Source organism: Podarcis vaucheri (genome assembly GCF_965113315.1).
Source record: "Podarcis vaucheri genome assembly, chromosome: 15".
In the NCBI taxonomy this organism is placed as follows: Eukaryota; Metazoa; Chordata; class Lepidosauria; order Squamata; family Lacertidae; genus Podarcis; species Podarcis vaucheri.
Genome location: NC_138753.1, coordinates 27654732 through 27679452, shown reverse-complemented (window position 1 = coordinate 27679452; position 24721 = coordinate 27654732). Strand labels below are relative to the sequence as shown.

General features: G+C 46.0%; 1 protein-coding gene across 2 annotated transcripts; it reads right to left on the bottom strand.

The window, feature by feature from the left end:
* Window positions 1-2052: 2052 nt before the first annotated feature.
* On the bottom strand, window positions 2053-20540 carry HTR3A (5-hydroxytryptamine receptor 3A). Of its 2 annotated transcripts, none has more exons than XM_082200922.1 (9): window positions 20158-20540; window positions 12808-12983; window positions 11641-11685; window positions 9966-10075; window positions 8873-9042; window positions 7524-7684; window positions 5716-5926; window positions 4342-4575; window positions 2053-3402 (listed from the first exon to the last, which is right to left on the bottom strand). In XM_082200922.1, the coding sequence occupies exons 1-9, from the start codon at window positions 20240-20242 to the stop codon at window positions 3113-3115; spliced, it is 1482 nt and encodes a 493-aa protein (XP_082057048.1). In that variant the 5' UTR covers window positions 20243-20540; the 3' UTR covers window positions 2053-3112. The 2 variants fall into 2 exon arrangements, with proteins under 2 accessions (XP_082057048.1, XP_082057049.1); XM_082200923.1 differs by having other exon boundaries at window positions 12808-12974.
* Between the last annotated feature and the right edge of the window lie 4181 nt (window positions 20541-24721).

Below are 24721 nucleotides of genomic sequence, written 5' to 3'. Positions count from 1 at the left end.
TTATTTTTGTAACATTTTGCAAGATGATCACTCAACCGCTTTCTATACCCTCCACTCAAATACAATTTCTGACAAGTCCTTGTCTTATATTAATAGCAGATTGACACTGCCAGCATGCAGCTCCTTTTGGATAGACGCATACGGGGAAAATGTTTATGCATACACACACACATGCCCAAGAAAAGTCTGGATGGGTGATGTGCACTCATTATTATTCCTTGCAAAGGGATGAGTCAAGGATGGGTTCCCTTCTGCAGCAACAGAGACCCAGAGAGGTTTGAGTGGGGCACCATGAGATCTGCAATGATATTTGCCAAATGACAGATGGACAATTGTGTAGGTGTTGAGCCATTATTGAGACCAGCTAATGTTTGGTATTTTCAAGTCCATGTGAGCTGCTTATTATTTTCTGCTTTTCATTCCTTTGAGCTTTGTTGTGGACTTGCGGTGTGAAGTGCCCACGCAGCTATTGTATGTACACACACACACACACCGCTTAGCAACTTTGTGTGGGGTGGGTGTGCTTTTGCCTATTCCACCAGCATTTGACCACTGATTTGAGTTAAAAGGATAGAGAGACACCTTCAGGGCAACACACGGCAAAGCTTGGGGCTCTGTCCGTGGTGCTGAAAAATCCCCCGCAGAACAGTTTGTTTTGGATTTCAGATTTCATCCCAGAACGTGAATGAGAGAAGAAATGGTAAGGTGCGCTTTTTGCTCAGATCAATTTTATGCCACTGTAAGATTGTGAAAGTTTCCATTTACACAGTTTTTCTTGGCAGGCAGAAGTGGGAGGACGCTAGTTCATAGCTATATACAGAGAGAAAGGACCAGGGAACCTAAGAAACATCCCGGCTTCATTCTATTTGGAATCAATTGTTAATTTTCATTACCTGAAATTAATACACATCGGAAGGAGGGGGTTGTGTAAAAACAGTTGTACCTGGGATAGTGTCATAGATAAATAACTCTTAAGTAGTAATACTAGACTGATCTACGCTGTTGTCAGGAGCCAGAGCAGGTCAGAGATAAAAAAAACCTCTGGTGTCTGTGAAGTTAACTCTTTATTAAAAGAAAATAAAACAGTGCAGGCCTAGTGATCTCAGAAACTCTTCCCAGTAGGTCTTGCCCCAAGGAGGCAGTTGTGGGGATTAAAGGTCCCCACTTTCCCACCGCTCTCTTAGGCTCTTCCCCCAATTCCTTCCCTAAGGCTCTGGTGTCTTGCCTCTCTTTGCTCCATCCTCTTCATATCTCTGTGTATTCTGGGAAACTCGGGGGGAGCTGGTCACAACAGGAGGGAAAGATTCCCTGGCTTCTTCAGCAGCCTGCAGCCTTTACTCAGCCTCTTCCCACCCCCCCCGCCGCCCCATTCTTCCTCTGATTCTGAACTGCGCTCTGCCACAGCCTCTTCCTGTTCAATAAACCCTGTTACCTCTTCAGCTTCTGACACCTCCTCCTTCCAGTCTACTCCCTCTTCCCTCTCTGACCACTCGTTGTCATCCCACCGCCAATCCCCTGGCTGAGCTTTCTTCCCCTGGGGGTTCCCTTCAAGGTTCCCCAGCTGGTGCCTCCCACCACACATCTGCATCCAGCCAGTCCAGGACATCTGGATAGAAGATGTATCCTTGAGTTACTTAACACAACTGATAGAAAATAGTTGACTTAAGTTCCATTGAAATCAATGGGATTTAAGCTGGATGTGACTAACATGTTCTGCTAATTTCATTGAGACTTGAGGACAGCTATGAACCTCTAGATTAGGATTTACACATTCCCACACCAACAGAAACTGACCAAGTGGAAACTGCCATCTTATCTTCTCTATACCTTCTAGTGCTTTATCACATGCGGGAATGTTTTCGCATTTCCCCCAAGCCTGGGATAAGTGTTTTCAATGAGTGAATCAATGCTGAATCAATGTTGATTAAAAAAAAAAAGAACCAGTCTTACCTTCTCTAGATACTTAACCGAGGGGTCTTCCATGCCCTTTCATTCCTTGCCCATAGCCCCCACCTCCTTTCTGGCTGTAATGAGTAACTCCGGCACATTCCATTTAACTTGAGAAACACCCAGTTTATTTCACAACAAATGGATGAACCACGAGAAAAGAAGCTGCCTGCTTTACAGATGGCTCAGGTGAAAAGGTTAATGCAAGCAGCTAGTTACTGTACAGGTGGGGAGGAACGTTATTTACAAAATGGGTGAACAGTCTGAGCATCATGCACCCTTGGCAGCAAACGTCTGAGATGTTTCAAGACGTCTGAAAAATATAGTCCCCAATAAGAAATGGCATCAGGGTGAGGGTACATGTGAGGGAGAGAAAATGCTGGTAGAACATAGTCTTCAGCAACAACTGGCCTCAAACCCAGTAAACAGATGCAGCAGGGAGGAAAGGATTGTAGCAAATGACTAAATGTGACCCTGGTTTTGGTTCTCCACAGCGAAACTTTCTTTGTATAGTATCTTGACATTAAACCTCTGCTGAAGAAATTAAGCAAAGGCAAGCTCCACTGCAAGATTTCTATCCATATTTGGCATATTCTCGGGATGACAGGTCTAGTTAAACAAAATGGCTTGGCCACCAGAATGAAGCTCCTTTGCGCTGAGATGGAGGTGGGAAATGTGCTCTACAATGGAGCATTGGCAATGAAAATGTAGAATTGGGGTGGAAGGCAGGAAGACTGGATTTAGGGTAGGGTAAAAAAAAAACCAGTTCCATGCAACTCATCTTCCTTTCCCCTTCTGGGATCCAGTTTGGAGCCAGAATCGGAATTTGTTTTTAACTGGCATGCATCATAAGGTATTTATTTATTTTTAGGATGTGTACAAACATCGCTTAGGAGCAATTGCATGTGCTTCTGCCCTTTTTTGCAGGTAAGACAATTGGGGATGGCAGGTCACAAGCCACTTAGGCAAGTATTGCACCTGGATAACAAAATAGATACACATTGACTAGTCTTAAGAGACACTTGAAGCCACCAATCTTAAGATGCATGTCCATGAGCAGTACCTCAGAGCCTGGGTCTAAGTTCTACATATCAATGAGTCCAAAGACCTCAAAAAGACTCATCAAGCATAACTGCTTGACAAACCCATCTGTATGGTGTGTGTCTCAGGCGTATTGCCAGATGGACCACAGAGTGCCCAAGGTGATGCTATAGGCCAGCACAGCTACCAGATATGCCCGGAAAAGTAGAACATCCAGGACGTAGCCCACCTGAAGCCATTCACGGGCAATGTCACGGAATTCATCCCGCTTCTCCAGAAACTGGCGAATGGCTGCAATCTCTTGCAGGATACTTTCAACCACCAGTGAGCTCTCCCCTTGTGGCTGGGTCATAGTACCACTTGCTCCTCCTTCGAAGTCACGTGTGCTTTCACAGCTGTAGTGGTTCAGTTTGGCTGGGGAGAGGTAAAGGAAATGGTCAGTAAAGCCGCAACAAATATGAGGGACACACTGGGGAGCTGTGTCCCAGCCTAAGTGCCAGAGCCATGGGTCAGTTCACAACAGCTCCCCACTTCGCTCATCGCAATCATTTCAATAACTTAACATGACAGCAAGGATCATCCGGTTAGGAACCTAAGGGTGGCTGCAGCTGACAGACAGCCAATCAAGATAGGTGGCGGTGGAGGAGGTGTTGTCTAGCAACCAGCCAGGTTGGCATGATCCTTGCTAAGGTTCTGATTGGCTAGGTAAGGTAAAAGGACCCCTGACCATTAGGTCCAGTCATGGCCAACTCTGGGGTTGCGGCGCTTATCTCGCTTTATTGGCCAAGGGAGCCGGCATACAGCTTCCAGGTCATGTGGCCAGCATGACTAAGCCGTTTCTGGCGAACCAGAGCAGCACACGGAAATGCTGTTTACCTTCCTGCAGGAGCGATACCTATTTATCTACTTGCACTTTGACATGCTTTTGAACTGCTAGGTTGGCAGGAGCTGGGGCCGAGCAATGGGAGCTCACTCTGTCACAGGGATTCAAACTGCTGACCTTCTGATCGGCAAGTCCTAGGCTCTGTGGTTTAACCCACAGTGCCACCTGGCTATGTAGTTCTGAGGAAATTTTCCCCTGTATGTTTGGTTGCATGTCTACCCCTGCTGTCCACAAGGCCTACAAATAAGATCAAACCTCTCTGTTCATTTCTCCTCATATTATGTCCTGTTTTGGTTCAGTTTGCCCAGTAAAATATTAGCAGCTATTTTCCCTCTCACTCTCTGCGCTTCATCGGCTTTCACTCAGTTAACATTTCTATCCCCAATAATGTACCATTCGATATGGGCATCCGTCTGAACAGAGTGTTCACATGCTTGCATTCCCATTTGGGACTTTGATCTTGCTCTTACCTGTACTGTCATTGTTTTCCATGTTCCCAGAGATGTCAGAGCTCTGAGTGTGGACCGGACAGAACGTGTTCCTGTCTCGGATGCAGAGCAGGATGGTGGCCCGTTCCAGCACCCAGCGCTTCACCCAGTCAGGTACATGAGGCTGTAGATCTTGCTTATGCACGAGTCGCACTATGAGGATGGTCTCGGTCAAGCTAATGACCAGCAACGCCATGCACACCACAAAATACACCCCTGTTGGAGGAAAGCCATGACCTTCAGCCAAGTCCATTTCTGAGCTAAGTAAGTCAGTTGGTTAGAGAGTGGCACTGATAACACCAAGGTTGCAGGTCCGATCCCTGTAAGGGATAGCTACATATTCCTGCATGATCCTCAGGGTCCCTTCCCATTCAAAGATTCTATGAGATAAAGCTTCTAGCACCAGAAACAAGCCCTCCATTTCTCACACCCCCTCATCTCAGCCTTTGGGGCTCCTCAAAAACCCTGTGTGGGGCTGTTGATCCTCCCTCAGTGATAACTCCTTTAACATTTCTTAGCCTAGATTCTTTCTTCCTTTCCTCTTTGGGCCGAGATCTGCACCTCAACCACACCTTCTCACACATGGAATAACGTTCAGATGATGCTGTAGGTAGCCCAAGCTGTGCAGTTCATTGGCCATGACCCACATCCCAGGACCGCTTGCAAAAAAACCTCAAAAACAGGAAGGCATACCTAGCAAACTTGCCAATAATCCCAATGGAGCACACTTAGGCTGTTGTATTTCCAGATGCATTTAAGCATTTTCAGCCTTTGCTTTGGGAGTTTGGGGGTTTTCTGGACCTGAAGGTCAATTTTTGAGACATTTTGTGTATGGAAAGCAACTAATAAATAAAATAAAAATTAATCATAATAGGGCTGGTGTCATGAGCACATCTTAACCATTTCTTGTTTTATCCCACAACTCACTAAACGCAAGGCACCACCAGCCATGCTGCACAATTCATCCCATTCATGCTTTTGTCAGTGGGGCTGCTATGATCTTACTCAGCCCAGTATACCTGAAGGAGCATCTCCACCCCTATCACTCTGCCCAGACACTGAGATCCTCCACCAAGGATCTTCTGCTGGTTCCCTCATTTCGAGAAGCAAAGCTACAGGGAACCAGGCAGAGGGCCTTCTTGGTAGCAGCACCCTCCTGTGGAACGCCCTCCCTTCAGATGTGAAGGAGATAAAGAACTACACAACTTTTTCGAAGACATCTGAAGGCAGCCCCGTATTGGGAGGTTTTTTAACACTTGATGTTTTATGTTCTTAGATATGCTGTAAGCTGCCCAGAGTGGCTGGGGAAACCAAGCCAGATGGGCAGGGTATAAATAATAAAATTATTATTATTACCTATCAGCGGGGTCCCAATAGCCGTGGCTGGCAGTGTATCAGAGACAATGATCAGGAAAACAGAGTAGCCCAAGAGCAGGGTGATCTTGAAGGAGACCCTCTCTCCACTGTCAGGGGGCAGGTAGAAGCCCACAATGTCCATGACCATCAGGAAGATGCTGGGAAGCAATAGGCTGACGGCGTAAAAGAGGGGGCGTCTTCGGATGACCACCTGCCAAGGCACAAGGAGTCAGGCATGGGCCTTGGGTCTAGCTGAGATATGCTCTAATGGGTGGCTGGCTCTCCCTCAAATTCATCGTCCCATTTAATGCTTCCTAAGCTGCTGCAAAGTGGCACAAGCCAAGGGCTCCATTGGCACCAGGCGTCTGGCTAAGCTGGCAGGGTGGCATCAAGGAGTCCTCTGGGATGTGCATCACTGCCCAGTCTTTCCTCCCGCTGCTGAAATATTTATGCCCTTTGCTTGCTGCAAAACTGCCTGTCAGGCAAGGTTAACCCTTCCTTCCCTGGACCAGGGCTGGCTGATTCCACTGCCCATGTTTTCACAACGCATGGTCCCAAAATGTTCTCCTTCATAATATTAGAAAAGCAGGGAATTCAGGAAAAGTCGCACTGGGTTTGCAAGACCTCTCCAATCTGAGTAATATTTCAAAGTGGGGAATCTGGTGAGATCAGTGCTTTTTTTCTGGGGTACTCAAGGAAACACAGTACTGGTACCTTCCCTCGCCAAAAAATTGGAATGGAATCCATTCTTACAAATACTGTAGTAGGTTAAGATCTCATGAAGTACAATAACAACCTTGTAAAATATACAGCTTTGGGTGTGTTTCCCCCCCTCCCCCCTTTATTTTCCCTTCTACACAGGTTCTGTTTCTCTTTCTCTCTTTTATTTAAGTCTCACCATGTTTAGTGCACACATAATTGTGTACTTTTTGAATTTCCAATAAAGATTTTTTTAAAAAAATTAAGTGTGGCACTTACTGTAACAACTTCATGGTGAGTACCAACATCATTTTTCCTTAAAAAAAGCACTTAAAAAGATTACATATATATATGTTATGAGATATATTACAGGAAGAGGCCCCATTTTCTCTGAACGTGCATTTTAAGAAAAGGAATGCTCAGGAAAAAACCAGGAAAAGAAATTAATGATATCTTAGAAATTCAGCCTTCTAAGAAGTCATCAGACATGATGTTCTGCAGTCCTGGAGCACAATGCCACAAAGCAACTGAATGCTGCTACATGATGTAGTGACCAAGGACAAAAGAGGGGAAATGAGGGTGAGGGTAAAGTTGATAAATGATGTTTGGCAAGCAGTGCCAAAAATCACACAAAAATTTTGGGGTGCCTTATGGCCTTTCTGAATTAATTGTTTCAGTTGAGCTGTAGTTCCTGTGGCTTGCCTCCAATGACACGTCACACTCAGAGTAGACCACTGAAATTAAGAGGCATGGATAACTTAGGCTCATGAATTTCAGTAGGTCTGTGCTGAGAAGAAGTTAGCTGGCTACAACCCTCTGCTTCTATAAGGTATAGGTCACAACCTGCAGCAGATTGACTCTCCTCATGCTGATACTGAAGCATCTTTTTTTCCCTTCTGGATTCAGGTAGCTCCAGTTTAGAGAAAACCCATTTCTCCTCCCTCCTTCTTTTGAAAACTAGCAAGAAACCTGCAGCAGCAGCAGCATCTCATCGCCAGAGCTTTGCACCACTCTTCCACCTCCAGCCTTTTTTAACAAATAATATGCACTGAAGATTCTGTTTCTGGCTCCCACCCACCACCCCTGCCCAGCCCGCCAGAACTTCTTACAAAGAACTTCATCTCAGCATAGAAGTCGCTGTCACCAACACTGAACTCTCGGAACTGGCTGAGAACATGCAGAAGCTCCCATTCCCCCTGGTTCATGAAGACACTCTTGTCATGTTTCACTTCCTCTGGGGTCCGCCACAGGGAGATGTTAATGTCCCGGACTGAGGAACAGAAGACAGGAAGAAAAGTAGGATGAGGGTGCCAAAGATATCATCCCCTGCAGGAATCCCCTCCCTTTTCCATGCTACACCCATCTCCAAGTGATTTGATGACCTTTCTGTGTGTCCCATCAAAGACATAACTTTGGACTGATGGCCACACATGAAAACCCCACGATGCGGGTTTCAAAATGAGAGCCCATGATATTAGCCACCCAGAGTGGCTGGGGCAACCCAGTCAGATGGGCGGCATATAAATACCGTATTTTTCTCTGTATAAGACTAGGGTTTTTCCCCTTTAAAAGAATGTCAAAAATTAGGGGGCGTCATACTCTGGGCCATCTCCCCCCATTTTCTTAAATCTGAGTCCCCCAAAATAGGGGGTGTCTTATAAATGGGGGTGTCTTATAGATGCAAAGATATGTTGTTACTATTATTATTATTAGTCATTGAAATGCCAGATTAATGGGCCACAACTCAACAAGCTAAGATGAGTGCATGCTTAGCACTTGAAGGAATGGGACCATGTGAGAATCAGGTTCAATTAAAAGGATTCAATCAGAATCTGCCAGGTTGGATCACATAAAAGGTCTGTCTTAAGCCACAAATACACCATACATTTAAAACACTATGATACTATTTTAAGCAGTCATGGTTTCTACCAAAGAATTCTGGGAGCTGTAGTTTGTTAAGGGTCCTGAGAGTTGTTAGGAGACTCCTTATTCCCCTCCCACAGCCACACTTCCCAGAGTTCCCTGTGAAGAGGGATTGCTTGTTAAACCACCCTGGGAACTGTGGTTCTGGGAGGGGAATAGGGATCCCCTAATAGCTCTCAGCATCTTCAGCAAACTACAGCTCCCAGAATTCTTTAAAATGGTCTCATAGTGCTTGAAACATGTGGTGAGGATGTAGGTGCTCTATTCAGTGCTCTATTCCTGGGAGACTCACACCTCTAACAGTTTGCTCCTGTATCTGCTACTTGGAGGTAGGAAGCATGTATGTACATATGATGCTTGTATTTAGCCATCACAATAAGCAGCCATTGACAAGCCTATTCTGCAGGGAGGAGGTTGAGGGGAGATGCTTGGCAGCCAGGGAGTAGGAGCCTCTTCCTATTTAGCTTGGTCAGTCGGCCTCTTCTCCCAGTATGCAACAAGCCACAGGGCAAAATCAACACAACTGCTCACGTACTGTTATGCAGCCAGCTGGTGAAGGTCAGAGAGCAGTTCTGCACATCAAAGGGGAAGTTATAGATGTCCAGGCTGCAGGCAGTGACCACCTGGACAGGCTTGAGGTTCCGCACTTCCCCATGATGGAGGATGTAAACATAGGGAATATCGGGGGATTTCCCCACATCCACACTGCAGGAAACAGAGAGTGGGGGAGCCAAAGTGAGGGGAGAGAACATGAACCATTTGGGCTGCAGTCAAAACCCACCAAGCGATGGAACTCCTCCATCCCAGATTCCAGATGCTGAGCTACAAGTGGTTACCAGTAACAAAACATTTCAGCATGCTCCCTGTTCAGGATTCTAGCCGCTCTACCACATTCCTCCTCCTACCCTAGATTTTAATTTGTCCTCTGGTCTCCTAGATCCTAGTCCAACACTCTGACCGCTATACCACACTGGACACAGATGGAGCATAGGTCTGGCTCAGTATTAAACAGCTTCCTATGAACCCTGTAATTCTCCTTTTCCCCTTTCTCAAGTTGATTCTCTCTTGTGATGACCCATTAAAATAATGCAGCCATTTTCCAATGAAGCTGTTTACCTTACAAACATGAATACGGAAAGGGAATTTTCCTCTCCTCCCCAAAGGGGCTTTCTGATTCTTGCTTAGGTCTTCCAGTGGTCACAATAGAAGGAGGGTGGTTTAGAACAATAACTCCATCCTCCCGCCTTTCCTTCCTTCTTTCCCTCTCTTCCAAGTATGCGTTGACGGCTCCACAGCTGCCCCTCCATTGTCTCTCTCTTTCTCTCCTCAGAAAATTTGAATCCCACGCCCAACACAGCAAGGGTAATTATGAGTGTTTATAGTTTTCCACTACTGGAACCATCCCAATTTCTCAGCCTTCTCCCCATCTGCAATATACAGTACACAGAGGGGCAAGCCAGTGGGAAAGCATTGTCAAGAATACAAAGTGGAGAGGTTGGCTTGGGAAGGGAGGAATGGTGAGAGAACAGAAATAAATCCTCACATTCTCTTCCATCCCATATTTTCGGCTTCCACAATGTGGAAAGAGGATGGGGGGGGAGAGAACCCAAGAAGGATGGTGCACTTACAATTCATTGATAAGAATGTCTGGGACCCAGATGGCTTCAGTAGGAACAGACATCTGGGTGATGTTGTCAAAGTCCCTTGGATTCCACTGCAGAAACTCATCGATCCAGTGCTGCAAAACAGAGGGGAGGATTTGACACAGTGGTAGATGGAAATAAGTAGGTGGGGTGCTGTGCTGAACCACTTGTGGGTAGGCATCAACTATTCTATTCTGGGATCTGATTTGAGGAAAGAATGGCTCTGGAGAGTTGCCAATCTCTTAGACAGCCAGGACTTGCACAGACAGAGCTATATAACTGTTTAACTGTAACTTTAAGAAACTTGTTACAGGTAGGTAGCCTTGTTGGTCTGCCGTAGTTGAAACAAAATAAAAATATTCCTTCCAGTAGCACCTTAGAGACCAACTAAGTTTGTTATTGGTATGAGCTTAGTTGGTCTCTAAGGTGCTACTGGAAGGAATATTTTTATTTTGTTTAAGAAACTTGTGGTTAAGTTTTCTTTTCCCCTCCTCCCTGTGTGAACCTGGGTTAGAGGAGAGAAATTCTTCACTTTCCACCCCATTTCAGTCACTTTGAAAGGGGGAGCAGGGGTACTGAGATTCCTGTGGAGCGGAGACCCTCAGTGGAGCTGTGGGCGGCTTTGATCAGCCAAAAGGGCAGGCTGAACAGAAGCCTACACAAGAGGTTCCAGTCTTGTCACCTAGAACTAAGCACCACCTTCTTAGATGGAAGCAGACCCACCTGCCCCAACAGAGTGTTTGCCAGCAAGCTCAACATCACATAGGTCTTGTGAGTGAACACGCCTTGCCTTGCCTCACCTCATCTTCAAAAGCAGGAGAGGTGGGGGATCTTGTTGGGACATCTCCATCACTTCTGTCCAGTTCTGAACTTCTGGCCCTGCTTTTTAGCTCCTAAATTGTGACTCTCAAGCAGCATATCTGCTGCTGAGCCTGTACCATTATTTGTCTGCATAAATATACCTTCCTTACTTCCAAGTAATAGCCTCTGTCTGTGTTGGGTGGGAGCCAAGATGTTCCCTATCATTCATTTTTTTCTCCTTTAGCATGCTTCTCTTTTCTTTTTTCTGTTGTAAGATGCAGCCTTCTGACCCACCTGTACCTCTAAGGGTGAGGCCTGTTTTATTTATAAGCTGCTCACATCATATGCTCTCATCTACCCTCCTATGCTACTTCATCCCTCAAACATGCTGTGGGGCAAACTTCCTTCTTCCTTTGGTACCCAGAATAGTGACATTCTAAATTGCTGTATAAACCATCAGTGTGGTAGCCTAGCCCAGGCTTGTGCCCCAAGGTAACAATTGTGCTACTAATGCAGTGGTGTGACTTCTCCCCCAGAGGTGCACACCATTGCCTCTAGAGACAGTATGATGCCAAAAACAAAGTCTGAACACCAGGAGCAAATTGGACCTAATTGCCTCTCTATGCTGTCAAATGCTTAGTGCTTATGGCAGATGCTGCCTAGCTTTCCAGTACAGAACCCTAGCCATAGTCTGCAGAAGCCAGCTCAGCAGAGGGGGGTTATGGAGTCCAGTGAATGGAAGGTTGCATCCTAGGAATCAAGAGACCTATATGGTGTCAGTGGTGAGCAGCTGCTAGGTCAAAGGGGTTGGGCAGGAAAGGAGGAGAGCAAATTGCTCCCATTGGCACAGCCTTCTTACCTGTCTGTACCAGATATACGTTGTCAGGACTTGGTTTTTCTCATCCTGTTTTGAAAACAGAGAAGCAGAGATCAGGCTAATGAAACCAAAGGGTCAGTTCCACTATTGACCTCCCTATATGGCTGGCTGCAGGGAAGTAAGGTGACACCTTAAAGAATTTGGAAGGAGCCCCCATAAGCAATCAGACAACAACCAACACACTGCATGCAAGCACACTAAGAAAGAAGAAGCAGCCAGTCCCAGCAATATATCTCTAACATGCCTATGTTTTCAGACTTTTTTGGTTTATTTACAGGGTGTATCCAGCATAGCACTTGTGCAAGGAAATTTCCCCTCTGTCCTCTCCTCACCCCTTGCACTCCTAAATCTGTTCTGAAAGTTCCCCCAACCCTACAGAGGGAGCTTGTGGGGCATGCACAGGAAGAGGAGAAGGGAAGTTCTGCTGCACAAGTGGAAATCCTTGAGCTGATGGAACACATAAGTACTGCCCACATTTTGCTTTTTTTTTTTTTTACATGCATAGAAACACACCATGGATGTCCCCATCTGGAGAGAAAAAAACAACGTATGAAAGAATCCTAAGTGATGCTTTAGAAGTGAACCCCTCCACTTTCATTACTCAATAAAATCAACATATAAATTCCAATTGTGTCATGTGAATCAGGGATGGGAAGCATCTGTCACACATACACATACACACACAAACATAAACATCCCGATGTTGCTGGGATCCAACTCCCATCAGTCTCCCCATCTCCCCCAACCAGCATAACCATTGGTCAGGGATGATGGGAATTATACTCCAGCAGCAGCAGCATCGGGGGGGGGGCACAGGTGCACCCCATCACTGATGTGAAACATTGTGGAGACCAGCTTCTTTAAATGTCCGAAGCAGAAAACCTGGACACGAGTGGGAGAGTATCATTTTCATTTGTTGCTACGTTATGCATTTTTGTGTTTTTATATCTTAAATCTCCTGTGATCTTCGGATGAAGGGTGGTATAGAAATCTAATAAATTATAGTAATAAATTAAAATGTTGTAACTCCCTGGGAGATGGCAAGGGCTATCTAAATTCAGGTGGGTCATGTCTGTCACCTTGCCCCCAGTGATCCATGGGAACAGGAAACCTGGACCATTTGAGAGAGAGGAGGAGGAGAAGACCTACCACACTCAGGATGGCATACACCATGACATCAATAGCCACATTGGTGGTCTTCCTCCAGTTCCGAACAGGACGGACATCCTTTTTGTAGTTGGAAAATAAATAGTCAGAGAGCAGACGGAGAGCAGGCTTAGTCAAGTTTGCTTGTTTGCTGGCTGTTTTATGATAAGCTGGAGAAGCTGGAAAAGAAAACAATGTCTGTCATTGACCGTATCTTCTTGGCAGTAAAACTCCCTGAAGGTGTTTTTCTGCAGAGGTGGTTTAAGACTGGCATGACCCGTGCAGTGGCACTAGGCGCTGGACTGCAGGGGGCACTACAACAATGCTGCTGAATGGAGAGCAAGAGGTGGGGGGGTGCCGAATGTTAGCGTCACACAGGGTGCTGCTGATATTTGAGAGCCCAAAGCCCGCCACTGCTTTCTGCATGCAAAAAAAAAATGGGGAAAAAAATCAATTTATAATCCAGCAGTGGAGTTTGGTTCCATTAAGTGAAGGGGGTACTGCTTCAAGAACCTCAGTCTGCCCTCAGCCGCCCAGATTTACCTATGTGATCCCCTCATTGAAAACAGACTGTGTACTACATTTAGGCTTGATAGGTGCTCCAATCGGCTCTAATTGAGACTGTAAACAGCTTTGTGGTGGACATGTACACTGGTAAAAGCTTTCTGGGAAATGATATATAATGAATTAAAGAAAATGTTTAAAAACACATTTGTTAAAAAACAAAAAAACCAGAAGCTTTTCTGTTAGGTATAATAGGTGAAGAGATACCAAAAGAGGATAAAAGACTTTTTATGTATGCAGTAACAGCAGTGAGAATGCTTCTAGCCCAGAGATGGAAGGAAGGAGAAGTACCAAGAGAAGAATGTAGGACAAAACTGATGGAGTACGCAGAGATGGTGAAACTGATGGGGAACATCAGAAACCAGGAAGATCATGTATTCTTAAAAGACTGGAGTAAATTCTTAATTTATTTAAAAGACCACTGTAAACAGTTAAAATCATTGGCAGGGATATAATGACACTTGTAATGTGGAATTAATTATGGTAACTATAGATATTTAACATATGGGTAAAGGAAAAAGATGCAGAAACTGTTATCTTGAATATGGAACCCATGGAGGGAGGGAAGGAGCTCCAAAGGTTCAATAGAACCTTTTATTCAAATGTTTGAAAGGGTTAAAGTTAACATGCATAAAATTATGTTAAAAAAAAGTTATATATATAAAAGAGAGAGAGACTGTAAACATCTTGCAGCAGAAAGGCCTGTGGGTTCATTGGTTGGTTGTTTTCTCTCTAGCACTACTCAGTAAGATGCCATGTAACCTGATGATGCTATATAGATAAGCCAGAATAAGTAACATGTGGGTCTGCTGATTCTGTATCCAAAACAGAGGCAGAATCTCTCCCATTAACTTCTTGATCTTTTCCACCAGATCAGCTTCTGTTCTGTCATGAAACAGTGGACCTTATGAAGACAAAGACTCGCTACCATCTTGTTAAAATCGGTGAATTGTAATGAATTGATGTAACAAACAAGCAAACAAAAGTAGCATCGCCCACCTCTACTTTCATAGTTACGGCTGTTCCAGCATTAATAGCACCGAAATTTGCCTTTGACGCAAGCTTATCTTGCAAGGCAGCTCACAATGGGAGGGGAAAAGCCAGGTCAAAACAGCAGAGCTGCTGCTTGCCTGCCTGCCTGCCTGCCTGCCACGTCTCTCCCTGAACATGACTTCCTAAGACTGGGGCACAATTCACACTTTGCAAGCAGCCCCTAATTGGAATAGATCTGCAGGTGCTTGGGGGAGAGCATCCTTAGAGGAGGCTTTTCAAGCAGACCCCTCTGCCTTTTCATACCATCTATAATTCCTCTAAGCTAGCTGGGCGCACGAGCTTCAGGCAGCTGGAGGGAGAAGACGGGGAGGGCCAGGCAGAGAGAAGAAAACAAATTAGGGGAGTCCGCTGAAAGCAGGCTGGCTGGGTAATTCAATGGCAGATTTTGCCTTTGTCTCTTCCAAATGACCCTTAAAGATCCAACTGGCATGCAGCAAGGTCTACAGCTGGCTAGGGTTGGCTACAGGATTAGCTCTTGGGCCTTTTGCCTCCGCTATTGAGGTTTTTTTGGGGGGAGGGGGTGGTTTATGCACTCTTGCTAAAATGACAGAGAGAGGATTTGATGGGTTGTCCATGGTCCAGCTGTTGGGGAGGGAGGGAAGAAGCTTGGAGGACTCATAGATTCACCGGGCTCTTGAAAACATCATGCCGAAGAACTCAGTCCCAAGATGCTCCTGGATTCTGCAAACTGAGCATGGAGATGCATGAGCTGCGCCAAGGGCTAGTGGACTTGGCTTGCTCCCAGCCAATGGCTTTGGGGACCTGTGGTTTTGGAAGGAGCAGGAGTGAGGTCTTTGACACACATTTCTCAGCCCTTTTCAAAAGGACTCCAGCACCCAGGAGTAAAACAAGCTTTTCTATCTCTTCCACCCCCATATTTCCTGTATGCAGCAGATGGGAGTGGGATCTGTTTTTTTAGGAAAAAATAAAACAAAAACAGCACATTGGGGTTTGTTAGTTTTTCACATGCCAGGAACACAATGAATGTTGTTTTTCACCTAGAAAGGGCAAAGAGGTGGTGGGATTTGGAGCAGCCTTGGGCTGACTGATGTCTGGCAGGGATGCAGACTGAGGCAAGCAGTGCACCCTCTGATGGAAGGGAAGAATTTCATTCAAATCCATCTTCGAGAAAAGTGGCAATCATTTGAGGGAGCTGAGTGGTTAAGAATGTAAGAAGAAACCTGATGGACCAGGCCAGTGGCCCATCTAGTCCAGCAATCTGTTCTTACACTGGCCAACCACATGCTCCAAAGAGAAACCCAACAACATTCTCCTCTGTTGTGATTTCCAGCAACCGAGACAGGCGTACTGCTGTGGAGCTAGAACACAGCCATTATGGCTAAGAGTAACTGACAGCTTTCTCCACCATGAATTTCTCCCAATCCTCTTTTAAAGGCATCCAAGCTGGTGGCCATCACTGCCTCCTCCTTCATCCAACAATTATGTGTTGCATGAAGAAGTCCTTTCTTTTGTCTATATTGAATCTTCTAGAGTTCAGAGTTTAGGGTCTCTCTCTCCCTCACTCCCTCTCCTCCTCTCTCTCTGGCTGATTGATCTCCCTGGCTCAGGAGTAGCCAACATAGTACCTACTACATGTTGTGGAGTCCAACTTCCAGCATCATGGCCTATTGCCTGTTCTGGTTTGGGCTCATGAGAGCTGTAGTCCAGAACATCTGGAGGACACCCCGTCAGCAAACCTTGTCTGAGCTTCTACCTCACTGGCTGTGTCTTCTTTGAAGGAGAATGTCCTGGGTGAAAATACCTGACACTCTGACCAGCAATAGTTTCAGGTTGAAGGACTGAGAAAAGTCCTTATATATCTGAGAGTCTGGAGAGTTGCTACCAGTCATACTGAACTAGAACACGATTCCCCAACCTAGTTCTCCCCACAATGTTTTGGCTTCATAGTCAGTGGCTGTATATCAGTTTCTGGCAAACACAGGAGAGAAGAGTGCCCTTGTGCTTGCGTCTAGCTTGTGGGCTTCCTAGAGAAGGCATCTCATTGGCCACTGTGAGAACAAGATGCTCAACTTGATAGTCCATTGGCCTGGTACAGCCAATGACCACCACTCCCATCATCCCCAGGCAGCATGTTCAATGACCAGGGATGATGGGAGTTGTAGTCCAGCAACATCTAGACGGCTCCTAGAATAGCTTGCTGGATCAGGCCAATGAACTATCAAGTTCAGCATCTTGCTCTCACAGTGGCCAGCCAGAAGCCCCAATGAGAAGCCCAAAGGCAGGACATGAAAGCGACAGGAAACCTCTTCTGTGATTTCCAGCAACTTGTACTCAGAGACCTCCAACAGTATATTGTAAGGCTGGAAAAGGTCCACCAAAATGATGGGAAGGGCTGTAGCTCAGCTGGTAGAGCACCTGCTTTGTACCAAGAAGGTCCCAGGTTCAAGTCCCATCATTTCCAGGTAGAAATAGGGGAGACCCCCTGCATGAAATCCCAGAGAAGCGCTGCCAGTCAGTGTTGGCAAACCTGAGCAAGATGGACAACGGGGAGTGACTCAGCATCAGGCAGTTTCCTATGTTCATCTTGGAAGGATAAAGCACCCTCCCTGCAAGGAAAAGCCAAAAGCATTTTGGGGCTTTTCAGTTGGGCGGGGAGTATCTTGGTGAGGGACATGATTGAGGTTTATCAAATTATGTATGGTGTTGAAAAAGTGGATAAGAGAATTACTTCCACCCCTCCTTCCACTTTCCTAATACTAGAACTTGGGGTCATCCAATTAAATTCACTGGCAGTAGGTTCAGGACCGATAAGAAAGTACTTCTTTGCACAATGTGCAATTAATGTAAGGGATTCTCTGCCACAAGACAGGGAGAGACTGTTGCTGACTGAGATTGTTCTTAAGGGTAAGGTATTAGGCAGGTTCAGGAGGGTGAGTTTATTAATAGCTACTCACTTTTGATGGTTGCATGGAAATGTCATGTTCAGAGGCACTCTATTTCTGTGTGCCAGCTACTGGGGAACAACTAGAGAGGGCTGTTGTTTTCTTGCCCTACTTGTGGGCATCTTGGGAGCTTAAGATTGGCCATTTTGAGAAACTGAATGCTGCACTAGGTGGACCTTTTGGTCTGGCTCAGCAGGACTCCTGTTATGTTCTTAAGGATTATTTAGGTAAAGCTAAAGGGACCCCTGACCATTAGGTCCAGTCGTGGCCGACTCTGGGGTTGCGGTGCTCATCTCGCTTTACTGGCCAAGGGAGCCGGCGTACAGCTTCCGGGTCATGTGGCCAGCAAGACTAAGCCGCTTCTGGCGAACCAGAGCAGTGCACGGAAACGCTGTTTACCTTCCCGCTGGAACGGTACCTATTTATCTACTTGCACTTTGATGTGCTTTGGAACTGCTAGGTTGGCAAGAGCAGGGACCGAGCAACGAGAGCTCACCCCATCATGGGGATTCGAACCGCTGACCTTCTGATTGGCAAGTCCTAGGCTCTGTGATTTAACCCACAACGCCACCCACATCCCTATGGATTATTTACAGTATCCCTAATAATTCTGGCCACAGCCCTGCTGAAAATGTGCCCCAAGCAAGACCCATTGGAACAAACATGCTGTGCTCACCCGACCTTCTTTCCATAGAATCATAGAATCGAAGAGTTGGAAGGGAGAACAAGAGTCATCTAGTCCAACCACCAACAATGCAGGAAACTTCTTGTCCAAGGTGGGGCTCAAACCCACAACCTTGAGATCAAGTGTCTCTTACTCTACCAATTGAGCTATCCTTCGTCCAGGTTCCTTTCAACGGGATTTTGAGACAAGGACTTCATGACAGTTTCTGCCACCAGTCATGAAACCACATGTGCAATTCTCGATGGAGAACCTGTGGCCTTCCAGATGTTGTTGAACTGTATCTCCCATCAGCCCCAGCAGCCATCATGCCTACAACCATGAATGATGGGAGCTGTAGTCCACCCACCCAGCAACATCTGGAGGGCTACAATTTCCTTACCCTGTCCTGACATTCTACATTTTGGTCACTTTTCCAGAATATTAACATTGTGCTAGTTTACGTTAAGAGCAGGGATGGTCCCAAAATGAAAGCCATGTTCAAACCTGTCTTGGGATGGCAACCAAACAATAGCAGATGTCCACCTGTCACTATTTTCCAGCTCCTCTCCATTCTGCTCCCACTGCTTAGCAAACCAAAGAGCCCCTAATTGACAGATGATCATTAGCTAACCCGGTCCATTGTGTTATCAGGAACAGGAAGCCTGAGCAACAACACAATCATCTGTTCTCTGCACAGTTGCTGCCGTCCAAGGATTTCAACCCCCGCCATTCTGAGCAATGAGCAATGCACAGAACTGGGTTTTCCAAGTTCAACTTGGCTCAGGCAACAGGTTCTGAAACAACATGTCCCCATCCCCCACCCCAGTGCTTTATTGTTCTCCGCAGGTCAGTAAATAAATGTGCCCTTTTCCATCTCTCCAGTCTCCTCTGCCCCCAGTTAGTTCAAATGATAAGAAACTTGAGATTAGAATAAAAAGCCACAGTAAAATGGTAAAATTATCTGTGCAAAACTTGGGGTGTGTTTTTCAGGTCGCAAGCCTAAATCATTAAAAAAAAAGAAAAGTTGCACTTTACTTGCAAAAACAAAAGGTATTGTGATTCATCCACACAAATGTTAAAGGTTGCTTTTAGTATCCCATGAAGAAAAGCACCTCTTCATCCAGATCCAGCACCTTCTATTAAAAGAATGTGGAGGACATAATGGCACTAGAGAACCAGGGGTACCATCAGGTCAGAATATTAGGGCAGATGCCCAAGGATTCTATCAGCAAAACTGAGCAAGAGGAGCCCCAAATACAGCAGGGCTGGATTACAATATTTTGAAGTTGTGCATATTATTGTCATCTAAACAGTGGGGGCATAAGGCCAGTAAGTCTAGAGTCTGCACCAGCCTGCTCAACCCGCTCCCTCCTGATATTGCTGGACTCCTAAACTCCCACCAGCCCCACCCAGTATGGCCAATGGTTAGGGATAAAGGGCGTTGGGTCCAGTCATATCTAGAGGGCCACAGGTTAGGGAGGCTGCTCTAAAATGAGATAAATGCACCACAAAGTAGAAAAGAACCCTGCTGAACTGATGATGCTTTAAGCCGATCATTCTATTTCCAGCAGTGGAGTAGCTCATGTGAAGGGCATGAAAACAACTGCTCTCTTCTTCTTCTTCTTCTTCTTTCTCTTCTTCCCCCACCCACTACACCTGGGATTTGGAGGTAGACTTCATCTGAATCTGGAGGTTCCGTTCATTAGCTATCAAGTCTCATAGTCACTAGCAGACCTCTCATCCTCCTGGATGAATGTGTCTTATCCCCTTTTAAAGCCATCCAAGTGAGGAGCTGCCTTTGCAGCTTGTGGCAGCAAATTCCAGAGTTATCTTTTACAAGAAGGCTTTCCTTTCTCTCTCTCTCTCTTTAGTTTCAACTTATCCTCGCCTCCCCTCCCCTCAATTCAAAACTCAGGATTGCCCTGGAGCAATCCAGTATTACTGAACAAAAGCTAGCCGTCAATGTTCTTTCATAAACGTACAGCGACATGGGACCCAGAGTTCAGATGATTCAAGTTACACCGCTCTGTTTAATACGAAACGTTCAGCTGCCACTCCGGATCGACCTCGCAAATGCAGAGAGCACCCCCTGCCCCCCTACAAAGTCTCTCCTTCAGCTCACAGGCACAAAACAAGCAGCCTTTCAAACTTTTGCTCAAGTTTCCTTACCTTTGCATTGCAGCACAGAAGTAAAGAACAGCAGGAGCAGAGAGACCCCCAGAGCAGAGGGAGCCATGAACACCTTGGGGAGCATGGAAAGCACTTTATGGCTCAATGCTTCTTCCGATCGCCTTGACACAGCAGAGGAAATCTTATGGTTCCCTCTCGCACCCCTTTCTTCCACTCTGTCTTTGCCTCTGCAGAGAAATTAAATGCAATTAAGGAGGCAGAGCGTACTTTATTCCCCTCCTTTCTTGTTTCCCCCTAACTGTTGGATTTTTTAAAAATGCATAATTAATGTTGCAATCAGTCTCCCTCTGCTGCCTCAAGTTTCAGGCAGAGAGGACTCCAAGATATTCACCCACCCACCCAAGCTGATGTCATGCAAAGATGCTCAGGGATTGATGCTCATCACTGCTGCATCCCTTTGGTTACGGGGAGGGCAGGGTACCACTGTCTGAGCTTTCTGCGCGAGGGTAAAACCTGAGAGGCCACGCAGAACCTGAGACTCACTTGAGCGCTGTCCTGACAAATTGATGAGGACATTTCAACGATAATTTCTGCATTAATGTATCAAGTGCTGCGATAAGGGTGCGGCCGGGAGCAGATAATGTCAGCACAATCTCCGACAGGACTGAAACACCGAACCTCAAGTTACACGGTGCGGGAATTCAAGCCACAGAACCACAAGGCATCCCTCTGTGGAACAAAAGTTATTCAACTCACAGTGTGCGTGAGATGCTTAAGACAGACCTAGAATGGCTGCCACGTACAATTTACTGGCTATCGTCTGTGCAAGCCCCATTCATATGTGGGAGGTGCTTGGTGTGAGTGAACAGAAGCCAGAGGTCACATTAAGGGGCCCTTGTGTCATTCCCCTCCTCCTCTGCTTTATCACTATTCCTTTTGTGTGGGGAAGGTGATGGAGGACACGGCTGAGGCCCAACCCGTGAGGGAGGAAATCGGGTATGGTAGGAGACTTGCGCTGTGAACTTCAAAACTTGCTGGGTCTCTAAAGCTGAAGTCTGACGTATCCTGGCCTTGAAGTAAGAGGCAATGTCTACCCAGAGCAGAAATATGCAGTAGAGTGAGTCCCAGACCCTCCAAGTGCCCCTATTTTCCGGGGACAGTCCCAGATTTACAGAAGCCATCCCAGGTGCAAACTTTATTCAGTAATGGGAAATCACGTTGGTTAAAGATGGACCTCCACAGCGCCATCTGGCGTCACAGTGTTATAATGCATATAAAACACTTTTTCTTTACTAATAGGATGTCCCTATTTTCATTAGAAAATGTTGGAGGGTATGGAGTCCTCAGGTGGTGGACTGCAACATTGCAAACTGCAGTTTGGAGGACATCATTCTTGAATGTTCCCTAATGTCAAAAACAAATACCTCTCAAGCAGAAAATCAACACAGTGAGAAAGGGCTGGGCTACAATCTCTTTCAGGTGTGGTATTTGGTGCCTCTGTGGGCTGCGGGTGGCGCTGTGGGATGTGGGTGGTGCTGTGGTCTAAACCACAGGACTTGCCGATCAGAAGGTCGGCGGTTTGAATCCCCGCGACGGGGTGAGCTCCCTGCTCCTGCCAACCTAGCAGTTCGAAAGCACATCAAGTGCAAGTAGATAAATAGGTACCGCTCCAGCAGGAAGGTAAAGCCACATGACCCGGAAGCTGTCTGCGGACAAACGCCAGCTCCCTCAGCCAGTAAAGCGAGATGAACATGCAACCCCAGAGTCGTCCGCGACTGGACCTAATGGTTAGGGGTCCCTTTACCTTTTTATCATCCAAAAATGGGAATGCCCACCGACCAGAATGCGGCACTTTCTGCCACCTCACACCCACTTCATTCTGCCACATGTTTAAACTTGGTATCTAGCCCATACTGTGTTGTTATTAGTGAAAGTAGTAGCAGCAGACCTGTGTCTGTGGTACTGGGGAGGTGGAAAATGCCGTGTGTTACCTTTTGCACTGCTGCTTCTATATAGATTTCAAAGCTCATTAATTGGGAGACCTTTTGAGAGCAAGAGTGGGCTGGACCCTGATTGATATTATTTGCAAACTATTGGCAGACCACAATAAAACCATGACAAATAAGGAGGCCAGTGGCATAGCATGTGGGGGGTGGGGGGAAACCAGGGGTGGTTGCCCCAGGAACAAAATACTTAGATCGCTTCTGTGCCTTCTGTTGTGTTTACTAGAGTTGGGAAAGGAAAGGACTTGATGGTTCTTGGAATACCCAATTCGTGTTTTCATCTGCAAAATGCAGGAGGAGAGGAAAAGCAGAATGAGCCAGTAAAATCCTAGAGTGATAGACTGGATTCAGTTCTGACTGCATTTAAAAAATAAAAAATAAATTCTTATTACCCTGTTACAGAGAGGAGGAGGAGGCCATGGGCCTGAAAAACAGCATGCAGATACATGATAGATGGATAGATAGGTAGGTAGATAGATAGATAGATGATAGATAGATAGATAGATAGATGATAGATAGATAGATAGATAGATAGATAGATAGATAGATAGATAGATAGATAGATGATAGATAGGTGATAGATAGATAGATAGATGATAGATAGATAGATAGATAGATAGATAGATAGATAGATAGATAGATAGATAGATATAGATAGATGATAGGTAGATGATAGATAGAGAGATAGAGAGATAGATGATAGATAGATAGATAGATAGATAGATAGATAGATAGATAGATGATAGATAGATAGATAGATAGATAGATAGATAGATAGATGATAGATTAGATAGATAGATAGATAGATAGATAGATAGATGATATGTTGTCATGATCACATTCCTTAATGCTCCAATACTTTTTTAACAACAACAACAACAACAATAATAATACCTCTCCCTGCAACTAGCACATAATGGAGAGAGGTGGCAGCCCTTGTTGTGCTAATTTTCTCCTTGCCTGGATTCTCATCTTCCAAATAGAAGAGTATTCCAAAATGTGGGCTTCTCCCTTCCACTCCCTTCCACCACCTTAGATAGTCCTGGGCTAAACCTCAGGTTAATGGCATATGCCTATTGCTTGGGCATCCTTTCCACTCAGAGCCCCTGCAAGGGCAATGGCCTATAGGAACTGGTTATTTGGAAATCAGGTGGAGACGAGTGAACCAAATTGGGGAAGCTTGTTTCTTCCCTCTCATGGTGTTTATTCTGACGCCCTTCTCCTCCCAACAGAACAACAACCAGGTCTTATTTTTCCAAAGCCTCTCCCTGCTACCTCCCCCACCTTGCGCCACCCAAAACAGAGATGTCCTATTAATGGAACTGATGGTAAAACAAGCAGAAATTGGAGCCCTCGGCCACAGCGCAGGGGCAAATTGCATCAGATGGCAGCGTGGAGTCACTTAGAGAAGATAAGAAATTAGTGTGGAGCCCTGATGAACTCAGCCCTTGACTGCCAATACTTGTGTCATGGAGAAAGTGAGCGTAAAGCCAGTGCTAATTTGATTTCTTGACTCTGTTAGCAGATGGCAAGCCTCCTCCCCGTTGAAGTGGAGACGGTAGCTCAGAGCCGTGTGCTCTTATTGAATCTTGAGAGCCAGAAGCAAGGAGTGGCTGGCTGAGGCGAGGATAGGTCCCTGGGAGGCTGGCGGCTGCCCCCCTGATTGGGAGAGCCACTGTTAGTTTGGTGGCACCGTACTTTAGCAGCCAGAACAAGCTCCGTGGTCAGAGGGGCTTCTACCCAGGGACAGAGACGCTACATAAAACAGAGCTAGCTTCTTCAATAAACAATCGTAAAGTGAGCCTCCTAGTGAGGGTGGCAAACAGGGATCATCACCACTTGCAGAGAGCCTCAGTGCCTCCAACATTGCTGAGATGAAAATAGGGAAAGCCTATTCCATACCCTCCAGCATTTCCTTGGTGCAAATGAAGATACAATTGTACCTTGGTTTTCGAACAGTTTAGTTCTCGAACGTTTTGGCTCCTGAACGCCGCAAACTTGGAAGTGACTGTTCCGGTTTGTGAACTATTTTTGGAAGCTGAATGTCTGATGGGGCTTCTGTGGCTTCTGATTGGCTACAGGAGCTTCCTACAGCCAATCAGAAGCCACGCTTTGGTTTCCGAACATTTTGGAAGTTGAATGGACTTCCAGAGCAGATTCCGTTTGACTTTCAAGGTACGACTGTAATCCCCTCCAACACCTCTCTGATGAAAACAGGACATCATACTATACCCTCAGATATTTCTCTGATGAAAATAGGGACCTCCTAAGGAAAAGCGGGATGCGGGTGATGCTGTGGATTAAACCACAGAGCCTAGGACTTGCCAGTCAGAAGGTTGCTGGTTCGAATCCCTGCAATGGGGTGAGCTCCCGTTGCTCGGTCCCTGCTCCTGTCAACCTAGCAGTTCGAAAGCACGTCAAAGTCCAAGTAGATAAATAAGTACCGCTCCGGCGGGAAGGTAAACGGCATTTCCGTGCAATGCTCTGGTTCTCTAGAAGCGGCTTATTCATGCTGGCCACATGATCCGGAAGCTGTATGCCAGTTCCCAAGGCCAATAAAGCGAGATGAGTGCCGCAACCCCAGAGTTGGTCATGACTGG